The 13675-nt window shown below is 40.2% G+C and overlaps 1 protein-coding gene across 1 annotated transcript in view; it reads left to right on the top strand.

The window, feature by feature from the left end:
- The window catches only part of shroom3 (shroom family member 3), a 72737-nt gene that overhangs the window by 20448 nt on the left and 38614 nt on the right, over positions 1 to 13675 (top strand). The window contains exon 3 of the mRNA XM_027277029.1: positions 6201 to 6380. Within this exon, the coding sequence (XP_027132830.1) occupies positions 6201 to 6380 (180 nt within the window). The remainder of the gene's footprint in view (positions 1 to 6200; positions 6381 to 13675) is intronic.

Here is a 13675-nt window from a genome sequence, read left to right as displayed (position 1 = left end):
GACAGTAAAGTAAACTGATGAGAACTATAGCTGCTGTTAGCTAATGTTTGCTGACTTTGTAAGTCGGGCTGCCTGGGTTGTGAGCTCAGAGCACTGGGGGAGTGTTAGTGTACAAACCACCAGGAAGAAGAGGAGGTTTTCAGGCTCAGGGTGTGGGCAAATGTTGATGGGGAATAGAGCCGGTGTTGTGCCAGAACCAGAGCTGGGCAAGTAGACAATGTAACCAGCATCTATGGACATATTGGCAGAAGCAAAGAGGATGTTGACAGTTTTTGATCATAAGCAATTTGATTTGTTGGTTTTTAATGTTTTTTATTCAGATTTCTCAATAAAGAAATTGAGAATATAGATAAAACAGCAGAATTGAAACTGTAAATGTAGTTTTTGATTTTGGTCACTTTTTCTTGAAGCACATTTTAAACAGTTGTGTAGTTGTATGTAGGTGTTCCCCTTTGTCTGTCTGTCTTTGTCGTCTTCCATTCATCTCCAGGGACTTTGTGCTTTTTTGTTGTTGGTTGATGTTGATGTAATCGAGCCTAATGAATGTTTGAGTTTCTCTGCTTGAAAAAGAAGAGGAAGAAGTCATTACAGCGACAAACTGCCACAAAACCGTTTCCTCGGCAACTGCTCTGCTTGTGTGTCTATGTGTGTGACATTATGGGGACACAGAGATTGCCAACTGCCAACCACAGTTGACATTGGATCAGACATTACTGTATCTGTGCATGGCAATTACAGTATGGAAGGTTAGGATAAGCCAGGGAATAACTGTAGGCCATGGGTCGGCAACCCGCGGCTCCAGAGCTGCATGCGGCTCTTTGAACCCTCTGATCTGGCTCCCTGTGACTTTTAAAAATAATTGATGACTATTAAATTAAAATGTATTGTAGCATCCAGCCGGACGCGTGAGGAATAATGAGGCGTTATTTGGCCAACCTGTTTTTATTGCCAAACAGTTTCATTACAGAACTGGGTTATTGTCGGCCATAACCACGCCAAACGACATAACAGGTCCCACACATCAGCCTCACTCGCGCCGTACTCCATCCACTCTCGCTCACCCTCTCACCTGCTCCCCAGCCCCCTTGCTCTCATTCAGGTGCATTCACGCACCATGGGAAACCACAGAACTCAACATCGTAACACTGTAACATTACTGCAGGGTCGCTACAGTATCTTGTTCGAATTTTCTTGTATTTCTTAGTTTTTGAAAATGTAATTCTAAATATGAAGATTATGGTGATATTGTTACATTTAATAAACCATATTAAAAATACATTTTTGGATATGCGCGCGCATTTTTGAACTTACAGAACCGTTCGAACCTAGACAGTAGCTACGTTCCAACCAGACCGCAGGTAGCTAGGGCTAACTATGAAGAATTAGTAAAAAGTGTCTAACCCCCGCAGCGACCGATTTCTTAACCCCAGGTAGGCCAACTATGGAGAATTCTAAGAAAAGAAAAGTGTCTGAAGAAAACAGAAGTTTCAATTCTACGTGCAGTCCTTCATTAAATGTAATAATTAAAAAAACGTTGCATGCCGTGTCATTTTAAATGTCAAAAGTGTTTTGCGGCTCCCGGTGCTTTCTTTACGGTGAGAAACTGGTCCAAATGGCTCTTTGAGTGGTAAAGGTTGCCGACCCCTGCTGTAGGCTATGGTATGGTTATGGTCCTTCCATGTTTATCTTCATCTGGTACTATCTGTCAGTCCAAATAACTTCAGGCCTACAGCTTTTGGAATGTTATAAAAATACAAAGTGGGCTAGAACTAAAAAGCAATAATGTAAGAGCTGTCCTTGGTCTGGACCAATGAATGAGCCCTCTCTGCAAAGTCGTGTTAAAGAACAGTGATGTAAGTTTTTGCATCTTATTAACTTAATTAACCACAGTGTTGTTGGCTGGTAAAGATTTAAGTATCTAATTGACTGACTTCTTGTTGGTGATATCAGGTGTGTAGCATTCTTTATGTTTATTATATATATTCTTTGTGACTTGAGTGGACAGCGAACAATATAGAAACAACAGGAAATGTGTGGGGAGAGAGAGAGAGAGAGGAGGAACAACATGCAATAAATGTCTCTGACAGGATGCAGACCAGAATGTTGCTTTTCATGGTCGACACCTTAACCTCTTGGCGACCAGGATTCAATTATTTATTATTCTGATTATTATTTTCCGTTCCTATAAAGTCAATCTAGACATCATCAGCCAGTCAGACCTCACAAAAAATTACCACTAACACCAGATGACTCTAAAGAAAGGAGTAACCCACAGGAAGAACGGAGTGGTGACACATATGACAGCTATGGGAACCATGGCCAAGAGTCTGAATGTCTGTGAATACCAATTCAATTAAATTTTATTTCTATAGTGCCATATCATAACAAAAGTTATCTCATGACACTTTGAGACAGTAGTAATATATGTAGTGGACGTCATGCAGGACCACAGCAGCAGCCATGATCCATGAGAACCTGCTGGATAAGAGAGCACAGAAACTCTGGGAGCGCAGTGTTCTAGAGGGGTAGTAAGGTATTATGAGCTCTTTTAGATAAGATGGTGCCTGACCATGAAGAGCTTTGTAGGTAAGGAGAAGAATTTTAAATTCTATTCTAGATTTAAGATGGCCAAAGGAAGGAAGCCAAAATGGGAGAGATGTGATCTCTGATCTTGGTTCCTGTCAGAACACGTGCAGCAGCATTCTGAATTAACTGCAAAGTCCTAAGAGATTTATTGGAGCAACCTGATAACAAAAGTTACAATAGTCCAGCCTAGAAGTAACAAATGTGTGGACTAGTTTCTCTACATCTGCTTGAGACAAGATGCATCTGATTTTCGCAATGTTACCTAGGTGAAAAAAGAAAATCCTTGAAATTTGTTTTATGTGGACATTAAAGGACAAATCCTGATGAAAGACAACTCCAAGATTCTCTACAGTGGAGCTGGAGGCCAGGGTGATCCCGTATAAAGTAACTAAGTCTCTAGAAAGAGAGTTTCTGAGTTGTTTGGGTCCAATCACAAGAACTTCAGTTTTGTCTGACATAAACTGGTCACAGCATCAACCAGAACGGGGTCAACGGAAAACCAGTAGTCAGTAGATGTCTAGAAGATGTATTGTTACTTCTTAAGAGATTTTAAGTTTGGTGAAAAGTTTTGGTGAACCAGATATTTGTTCTCCAAATTTCACACCTTGTCATTGTTTCACTAGTTATTGAAAGAGGGAATAAAGCTCAAGCAGACTTATCTCTGTCACTAACAATACCAAGTTATTGTAAGAATATTTTAAACTCCTATCCAGACTGTTGAATAAAAGTAGTGACCTTTGATGACTGGACTCTCCAGCTCTCCATTCCCTCAGAGGTTACCATAATTATTCTTAATGTCTTGTGCATTGTTTTACACACAGACAGATTTAGTATTGTATATCTTGAAACATTTGCATCGCCTCTGGATGTCTGGATGTCAGAGTAACTACCTGAAAACTACTGAACTCAGGTGAGCTTAGTGCCAGGTAAAAGGTGAGAGAGAGCAGTGTGTGTGTGCGTTGGAGAGATGGAAAGTGGAATGTGACAATACTGTTCCTCCTGTTGAAGTGATTTCAGGGTGTTGTGGCTGCTGCACATTCCTCTGACAAGCTCAACAGGTTTCACTTTAATGGGCCTTTATCTGTGCACCTGTGTGTGCGTCTGTGCTACAGATTAGTGTTTAGATGTCTGCTGTATGAAGTTGTGAATACTTGGTGGAATGTCCTCGGTTAATAATATAAGTCTGGGTGTGTTTCTGTGTCTGTGTTTTTGTGAGTTGTGTATTGTCCTCTGTATTCATCTCTCTGTTTAAAAGCATTGCAGGTTCAAATGGCTCTGCCGTGTGGGGACAGCTCTGTATTGTAGTCCGCTGTGTTTGTTATCTGCTGACAGAACCACTTTTGATTCATCATTTATTAATTATGACATGATATGTCAGGTTTAACAGTAACTTCAGCGTTCTCCTGGATCATTATGTAACTCCAAGACCCAATTATTCTTATAGGGTCAAATCATAACTGTCATAAGATTATTCACAGACCCAACAATTCCCACCATGAGCAAGCATTTGGTGACACTGGCAAGGAAAAACCTTCCTTTAAGAGGCAGAAACCATGAACAGACCCCAGCTCATGGTCCCATCCCATCTGCCGCAACCGGTTGAGTTGACACCCAATGCATAATTCAAATCATAACATATGCATACATACATACATGTACATTAGCATACAATAAATAAAGTTTGTAGAAACATTTATTTAAAAACTCAAGTCTGTTGAACTCCAGTCAATAATCCAAGTTAATTTCATACATTTAACAGGTTTATATAATTTTACTAAATTGACACACACACAAACAGTATGGAGACTTGATTTAATAGGAGAAAAGGGAGAAAATAGTCAAGCAACTGCATAAACATGTCAGATTTAGTGCCATAAGAGAAGGAATATATATCTCTTTGCCCATTACTCTATAAATTCTCTGCTGTTGTCATTATTAACTTAACTTTTCATCTTGTGATACAAAAAGTAATGATCACACATACACCAATGTTGGACTAAATGTGACGTGTGTGTTTCATCACTGCTTGGGTTTAATTGTGGCATCTTTGGGGGTGACACTAATTTGCATGCAACCCTGGAAAATCAAGGTGGATTGCACTCAGACACATATACAGTACTTTGCTAAGTATAACAGAAATGTTCCTATCTCAAATGGAAAGTATGTGGACCTATTTTACAGTTTCCAGTTTAAACCTAATTAAATGCTTGCTGTCTAATACAACAGTCCTGTAGTAAATCCTACTTTGCACATCTGTCCGTCCTGGGAGAGGGATCCCTCCTCTGTGGCTCTTCCTGAGGTTTCTTCCACCTTTTTTCCCTGTTAAAGGTTTTTTGTGTCACTGGAACCGAGGGTCTAAGGACAGAGGGTGTCACTCCCTGTACAGATTGTAAAGCCCTCCGAGGCAAATGTAATTTGTGACTTTGGGCTATACAAATAAAATTTGATTTGATTTGATTTGATTTGATTTGATTTGATTATAATGTTCAGTATTTGTTGAAACTGTTCTAGAGACGTGATTCAACTGCATGATCATTTTGAAGGATGCAGATTGTGGTATGTTTTTGTTTGTGGCAGTTTTTTATGAAGGCTTACCAGATGCCAAAACACTGCATAGTGGTGTCCATAGTCATTATACAGAACTTTTTTGCTGTCACATGACAACTATCTTTATCTTTCGTTATGATCGCAAGGTAAACAGCAGACATCCCGTATTCATGTTGCAAAGTATTGCAGAGTCACAATTGCATCATATATGGAGTCAGGAATGAAACAGCTGCTAAATTTATCCAAAGTTTATTTAAAATTTTTAATTGATTTAAAGTCTCTCTGATTAGAGGTTTCCTTCTTGTTGCTTCTCGTCCAGCAGGCTAATGACCAAACCACAGCTATCTTGTTTTTATCCTTTTATTCATTATGCAGTTTCCTACTGCTTCCAGTCTTTGTGCTAAGCTAAGCTAAGACCTCCTCCACTGATTTCTGTACTTTATGGAGCGCTGTCCACAACTTTACTACTGTGGATCACCAGTTGCAGCTGCTTTACAAAAGGCCTGGTGGCAGAAAGGTGACTCACTAGCCCACATACCTAAACAGAGTGATTTTCTTCTGTCTTTGTTCGATTAACAAAAGGACTCACATGAGCGTTTCTGCTTCCAGGATCCTACAGCCTCTGAACTTTGACCTCTTCACTGTTGTCGATACCATAGTTGACCTTTGACCCGCAGCTTATTTATCACACTCTGTAGGCCACTGTGCATTTGATAAATGACTAAATGTGATGTCATAGGAACGGAAAACTGGCATGCAGACAGTCCTGTTTGCACTGGTCGGACCTTAAAGCAGCAGGCATGGTTTATTTTGGCAGCCATGTGGTTAATCTGTGGGTGTGTTGGTTACAGATTAGCTAATCTTGACACTGATTAAAAAATAGCAACTACTTAGTGAATGAAAAGTATGTGACAGTGCTATCAGCTATGATTTGGATATTGGCCTTTCTTTGGAAAGATTCATTACAAAATAAATGATTTCATAAAATATGAAACATCATGTAGGATAAGGAGGAATTGGTCATCAAAGTAAGTTGTTTGTTTTCATTGTCATGTCTCTCTCCTCAGGGAGTTTGATCCAGGATACATTGAGGAGTTTGGTACTTCGCGTCACTCCCTTTCTGCTCTTCCTCCTCCTTCTCCTCCTCCTCCTCTATCGCCAATACCATCACAACAACATCAAACACCACCATCATCCCACAGCAGACCATGTTCAGCAAGTGGAGTCCAACTACGCATCAAGAACAGGTAGAAGAAAGCAGAGATACTACTTAACTAATGCACTCCCTCAAACAGCTGTCCAATTAGGTCTTGCTACGAAAAGCCTGTCTGGCTCCTCCACATGTTGAAGTGATGGGCTTTAGTTAGCATGTACAAAGCTATCCATGTAAAGACTTTGCACGGTGGTTTCTTTTCTTTTACTCCCTCCAAAAACAAAAATACTGAACAAAGAGCAGAAGTTAAGAGATAGATTGAACTGTGTTTGATCAGTACTACTCAGTCTACTAACGGAAAACTGAATGCTTCCAATGCCAGAATCTTGGTTGACATATTCTGCATTCATATGCAGATATCTGTTTTTAGAGATTACTGGGACTTCCTGTCTGTCATGTGAACAGTTCCTTCCAGTATCAATAAATTGTCTTTATTTTTCTAACCATGCCGGAAGTTTAGACCCCCTGCGGGCTAAAACAGGAAGCGATGTCAAATCGGTTTACTTCTGTCAACTGAGGGGGTCGTCACCCCCTGGTGTTAGGATGTCCTGTTGCGCTTCCTTTGTGTGTGTGCTACAGTCAGAGGATTTATTAGAGTGTCCTGTTGTGTTGTATGTTTGTGACTAAGGGTTCAAACTCAGATCAACAGGAAAAAAGAGTGTAAACGGAGTCCACTCAGGCTACTATGGTAACCACGTCACAGTGTCACAGTATCACACACATCACTATAGCTATTCTAGACTATTTTAAAAATGCTTCAAATGAGGTGTCATATTCCAGGTTTCCATCATTGTCCACAGTTATAATATCATACTTATCATAGGAATTAACATTTGGCATTTCTGACCTATAACCCATTTGAAAACTCTAGAACCACATTTTAAAGGTCCAGTACGTAGGATATAGTGGGATGTAGCGGTTAAGCTGCAGATACCAAGCATCTAAGAGAAACTATGTTGGCTTTGAAATTTGGGAAAAACACCCGAGGCCCAATTTAGAGCCAGTGTTGTTGTGCTACTGTAGAAACATGCAAGTTGAACACGATGGACCTTGGAAAGAGGACACACTCCCTCTGTAGATATAAAAGGCTCATTGTACGGTGGTCTTTTTGAAATCTTCAAATAAACCACCACTGTCTTTTCATCTTTCCCTAACCTTAAAGGAAATGCAGCCTCATTGTTTAGAACTCTGCTTAGGAGTGTCTGGGAGTGTACAGACTCCATTTGATTGACACCAGATACACCTTTCTCGTTCTTATCGGTACATAGAGTCCAATGACCTCACATAATAACAGATCTACCCACCTTTAATCTGAGCAGGTATCAAGCAATTATCACCTTACAAAGCTGATACAGTGAACTTGTTAACAAAGAGTTGCCGATTTACAAATCCAGTAACATTATGATTAATCTAGAGTCTGGCTTTTGTCCACCTGGCTTCCAATTTTCACTGGAAATATCTGTCTCTTAACCTGCTAAATGCTCTGCAGTGGTCACTAAGTTTGCATGCCATTTAGTACTGGGCAAGTAGTGAACAGTGGCTTTATCAGAATAAAAAACAAGGTTGATAAAAGTTGTGAAACTGAACCAAAACAGTCAAATAGTATGCTGGAAGCATTAAAACAATGAATTAACATACCAAAAAATGTTCTGTAGAGTGGAACTGCAGAGTCGGGTGATAATTGTATGTAGGCCTCATGATGCTGAGAGGAGTTCACTGATTTTAACAATATTACATGAAAGGGTGTGCATTACCGTCATTATTGGCACGGCAGTGATGCGGTCAGGACTGAGGCACTTGCATCAGTGAACAGGTCATTTTTTCTGTTTGCTCTCTGACATGCTTCACACAAAACAGGTATGCATCTGTATTACCGGGGCGGCAGCACCATAAATTATAATCACTGAAGAAAACTGATTTAATTATCATCACAGGAGGTCATGGTCTATATGCTCACTGTGGTTTCTTTATTTGCTATAACAATATATAGTATTATATTTTAATGAGTATTTGTGGGATACTTTGCTGATTTATGATATAATAACATCTTTTTTACCTAGATTTAGATGTATTTATTAAAGCTGACTCTGGCAGCTATAATGTAATAAGTAATTATAAGTAATATTGTTAGTGATGGGCATGGTGTGCTGTCATGCTAATTTGAGCATGCTCTAAAGGTCTAGTTGACCAATCAGATTTTTTGGTTGGAGCTACTTGTTGTATAATGTTCATCCATTGACTTGTTGGTTACTTAACATTATCCTCAATGAACGTGCATACATGGCGCCTGTACATCTGATCTACAGTTACAACACTTCTCTTTCTCTTGCAGTGTTGTGTGTATAAAGTCGTACAGACAGACAAACGGTCTATAAATACTGACACCCTGCTACAGCCAGTTTCATCCTAATATGGAGGTCAGGTTCTGGAGGCACTGAGTGTGTGTGTGTTTGTGTGTGTGTGTGCGTGCGTGTGTGTGTGTGTGTGTGTGTGTGTGTGTGTGTGTTTGTGTGTGTAATTAACATCACAGCCTCAGGGGGGTGCTAGTGTGACTACCGACATTCACTCTTGTTGGTTTTTCTTGTGTTCTTTTGCCCACTGTTATAAATAAAGTTGGTAAAAATCAATGTTAAAGCCTGTAAGTACGTAAGACTTAGTCTTAGTCATTAAAACATTTTGAAAATGTGGAGTTTGAAAACAGTGTTCTTGGTTTCTGCAAAGCTCTTGGCTCTACGATATACTTAATACTTTTATTTTGTAAGGGTCACTGAGTAACTACATTTAACATTTACATTTCCTGCTGAAGTGCCTTTGAGCAGTGACATGTTTTCAGGTGAAAGCAACAACAAGGTCATTAAAATGTGCTCTCCTGTTGGTCTCATAGAGATAAACAGACAGAATGACTCTATTCTCCCACAATCCCTTGAGCCCTGGGTGGTTATCAGATACCACTAAAGAGGGAGGAGTGGGTACAGGGGGTGACGGGGTTTGCTTGTGTCTTATTGGTCCAAAAACAGGAAGTGGGCCATCAGAGCCCCATGAGGCTGGGTGTTAATCTGCAAAGGACAGACAGACTGATTTATAAACACACAGTCCTTTTCTTTGACTCTTTTCCTTCCATTTTCTTCTCTTTTATCCCATTATTTTTATACCCTTTTCTCCTTTCCTTTCCTGCCGTGCTTCATTACTTCTTCCTCTCCTCCCTGTTTCTTTCCTTTCCTTTCCTTTCCTTTCCTTTCCTTTCCTCCCTCTCTCCTAATCTCCTCTTTCCTTCGTGTTTCTTTAGTTGAATCATCACATTTTTCATCATGATTTTTGGTGGATGGGCAGTACTATCCTGTGGTTTACATTTACACTTATATTCAGTTAACTGCTAACACAGCCTGAAGCATCTGCCCCGTTGCTATGATTACTTGTTTTGGATGTCCTTGATTAGGTTGGAGATGTTCTTAAGAATTATCCATTGTTGTTGTTGTTGTAAGTTGTTGAGGGTGTTATAGGATCCTTGAAAAGGTCCCAAGGGTCCTTGAGGAGATACCAGAGATCGTTGTGAAAGCTTCAGGAGTCCTAGAAGAGGTTACAGTAATCCTCAGGGAGGTTCCAAAGGGGTTTACAGGAATCCTAAATGGGGTCTGAGAGGTCCTTGAGGAGTCTTTAGGGGGTGGTAATTATTAATACACAGTAAAACTGTGCCAGTTGGATTGGTTTAGGTAAGCATTCCTATGGAAAACCATCATACTGCCTAGCTTTGAGTATCAGGCTGTGTTGTCATAAATGTACTGTGACAATACACAGGTCACTTCATTCTGACGTAACTTACCCCTAAGGTGCCTTTAATTCCTTCTTCCAGCCAAGCATGTATTAATTTGAGTAATGTTCCAGTCCCCTCATCGCTCTAGACATTGCATTCTTTAGAGAAGCAGAGGCAGAGCCATGCACAGCATGATTTAAGTCTCTTCTCATTCCACTTTCGTCACATTTTGCTTTTATCCATGAGAAAACGGTTTCCACCTCACCCAAGTGTAAAAACATTTTTGCAATATCTTAATATTTCAGTTTCAAATTGTGCAAAGGGATGCATGGGAAACCTACCGACTTTTCTCTACTCATCAACAAGGTATCTGGAGTCCTTAACAGGTTACAGGAGTCCTGGTAACATAATGTGAAGAATCAATACTGTTGCTATTGTTATCTACAGTTTAGGGTCCACATATACTATCTATTCCCCTCATATAAAGTACACTACCATTTTGACACACTCCAAGCACACACACACACACACACACACACACACACACACACACACAAAACTTTTGTGGAAAACTTTGCTCACCTCTCTCTCTCTCTCTCTCTCCCTCACACTCTATTTCTCTTCAATTTTAGTTTCCGGTCAGATCTGAGAGATTATTATTATGGGCTGAAGGAACAGTTTCCCACGGCAACAGATAAAGTCCCTGTTCGGAGAGACACACCCTGCGCGCACGCACACACACACACACACACACACACACACACACACACACACACACACACACACACACACACACGTTGTATTTCTGTATGGATCATACTTTTATCAGTCAGGGTTGGTTTTCAGTCCAGTTTGGATCCAGATGCAAATGAATAATAATTCCATTTTAAACACCCTTTGTTCTTCTGTGTGTTTTCTGTTTTTATGGCTCAACGCTAACATGCTATTTGCCAATCCATCCTGTTGCTGGGTTTTGTTGACAGTAAAATAAAGAAAGACCTCAAACCTGGCAACTCAGATATCAGCAGAGGATATTTTGAGATGCTACATGCAGACATTGCTCCCAGCCGTAGTTGTTACACAAATGTTTAGCCTACTGTTGCTGCAACCACAACGTCTCATTTTTATTTTATTAGTTTCTAGCAACAAATCTACATGGAATACAAATATCGGATGCTGTTGGAGTTGTTGGAAGGTGTATTTTTTTTCATGCATGCACAAGTCTGAGCTAAAGTTTCCAGAGCGACAACCCTCTTTGGCTGAGCTGTTCCTCTGGAGAAAAAAATAGTTGTATTTATTGCTGTTGGGACTGCATTTTATAGTAGTTCAATTGCTAAAATTAGACTAAATTAAATTGGCATATAATCTAGACTTATTACTGGTGCCCCTGAGCACCAATCTTACCTAGTTTTGGCGAGATCCTTATGCATCCTAAATTCCAACCATGAGGTGAAATAGATTAGATATTGTTTACAGTCAATATGAAGCTATCTGTGTGTCTACAGGACTAACGTTAGCATGCCTTGGCAGGCCAAATGTCTACATTAGCTTCTTTCTAGCTTGTGACATGAGCTGCTATCTAGGTTCTTGAATATGCTTCATACATGTTGTGATGAATTTTCAATCAACAAGCAAATGTAGCTGATAAGTCACCTCATGTAGCCCCTCAAACTGCCTGTCCACATCCTTGCATGTATTGGACAATAAGGTCTTCCAAAAATGTCAGTGTCCCATAAGCACTCACTTTAAATGGTGAGTGCTTGAGGTTGTCTGTCTCAAAATATACATTTTGGCTTCAAGTTACCTTTTTCTTCATTTTAGTTCAGAGTTAGTTTTTAGCCCACTTTAGCTCAGAGTTTAGTTAGTTATGTTAGAGTTAGCATTCAGGTCTCAGGTCCCATGACACCCCCTTGAAATGGTCACCTGGTTAGGTTTGGAAAAAGATCAATGTCTGAGTTTAAAAAAGCATGTTAATACAGGAAGTTATCTCAGAGGGGCTGGAGTGGGTATGACATGTTGTTGAGGGTGTTGTAGGATCCTTGAAAAGGTCCCAAGGGTCCTTGAGGAGATACCAGAGATCTCCTGAACAGAACACATATACACCTGTGTGTGTGTGTGTGTGTGTGTTCTATAGCAGGGGGTTTTCATAGTCTGGGACTAGGCATTCCCTCACACAACATGGTGCCTAACATGATGATGTTATTTGATCCCATAGACACTCAACAATTGAGCCAGGTTTACCAAATATCACCATTTGAGAAAACTCAACTACTACACTGACACCAGATACATAAAACTGTCTTGAGGTATTTATGCGTTTTTGATTCTGGGAAAGTGGGAACGACTGTATGTCTGAATTATCTCTCTAATCAAGTCACACACATTCAGGTTTGTTCTACGTGATCCTCTTTGCAATGTAATATTCTTTTCACCCTACATTCACTGAGCCACCCTATCCCCTAAGGTAAAGTAAAGGTATCGCTGAGGCTGTAAGGATGGCAAGAGTATTAAAATAGTGGTTTCTCTCTCTCTCTCTCTCTCTCTCTCTCTCTCTCTCTCTCTCTCACACACACACACACACACACACACACACACACACACACACACACACACACACACACACACACACACAGAGCTCTGCAGCCTTCAGGCAGAAAGTCTTCCGGAGCAAAGCGTTATGGGTCGATCCGGCCGCGACACCTGATTCAAGCACTACAAAGGGAGAGGATTTCCTTGCCGTCCCATCTTCCATTTCTCTCTGTGATCTCAGATACATCTGATGACATACCCATGACACATCATTCCCAGGAATCTGGCCGTTGGAGTGCCGTTAATCATAGGTACCTGTTGTAACACATGGAGGAGCTTCAGTGTACTGAACAGCTATTGGTTTAACCCCCTTCATCCTTTTCTTCTGTGCCTGATGTGAGGGGTTGGTCACAACTGTGGTTTCAGAAATAAACCAAAGACTTTAGTGTACATCAACTGATCTGAGTTTGGATCAGTTACATATTAACAATGCTGAGCACTGACTTATTATAAACAGTAATACTCATCACTCCACTCATCAGCAGTTTCCATTCCATGTCCCTAGTTTTAATCAACACAGAATTTACTAACAGCTTCATTAATTCAGTTAATTTTAGTTATAGAGTGCAAAATCAGAACAGAAGTTGTGTCATGACACTTTCCATAGAGTCTAGACTGTTACATAATATTATTTACATAAACCCAACAATACCCACAATGAGCAAGCACTTAGAGGACCGTGGCGAGGAAAAACTTCCTTTAAGAGCAGAAACCTCAAGCAGATTGATTACAATGGGAATACTAATGGTAGTAACATTAATAATGTCAATAGTATTTGCAGCACACACACAACAATGTGTCCTTCACATCCTTACAGTGAATTTGAACACAATAGTAGCCTACATGTTTAGGTCTATCTTTTTTAACCCGGTGTTTAAAATGCAGTGCTCTCACTGGATGTGCTTGTTGTACCCAGAGGTGTTTGAGAGAGAGTGTTGCAGAGAGAGAGGATGAGAAGATGGCAGGTACATGCAATATTTCTGCAAGTT

The sequence above is a fragment of the Larimichthys crocea genome, unplaced genomic scaffold (assembly GCF_000972845.2).
Source record: "Larimichthys crocea isolate SSNF unplaced genomic scaffold, L_crocea_2.0 scaffold82, whole genome shotgun sequence".
Taxonomy (NCBI): Eukaryota; Metazoa; Chordata; class Actinopteri; family Sciaenidae; genus Larimichthys; species Larimichthys crocea.
This window is presented reverse-complemented; position numbering and strand designations above follow the sequence as displayed.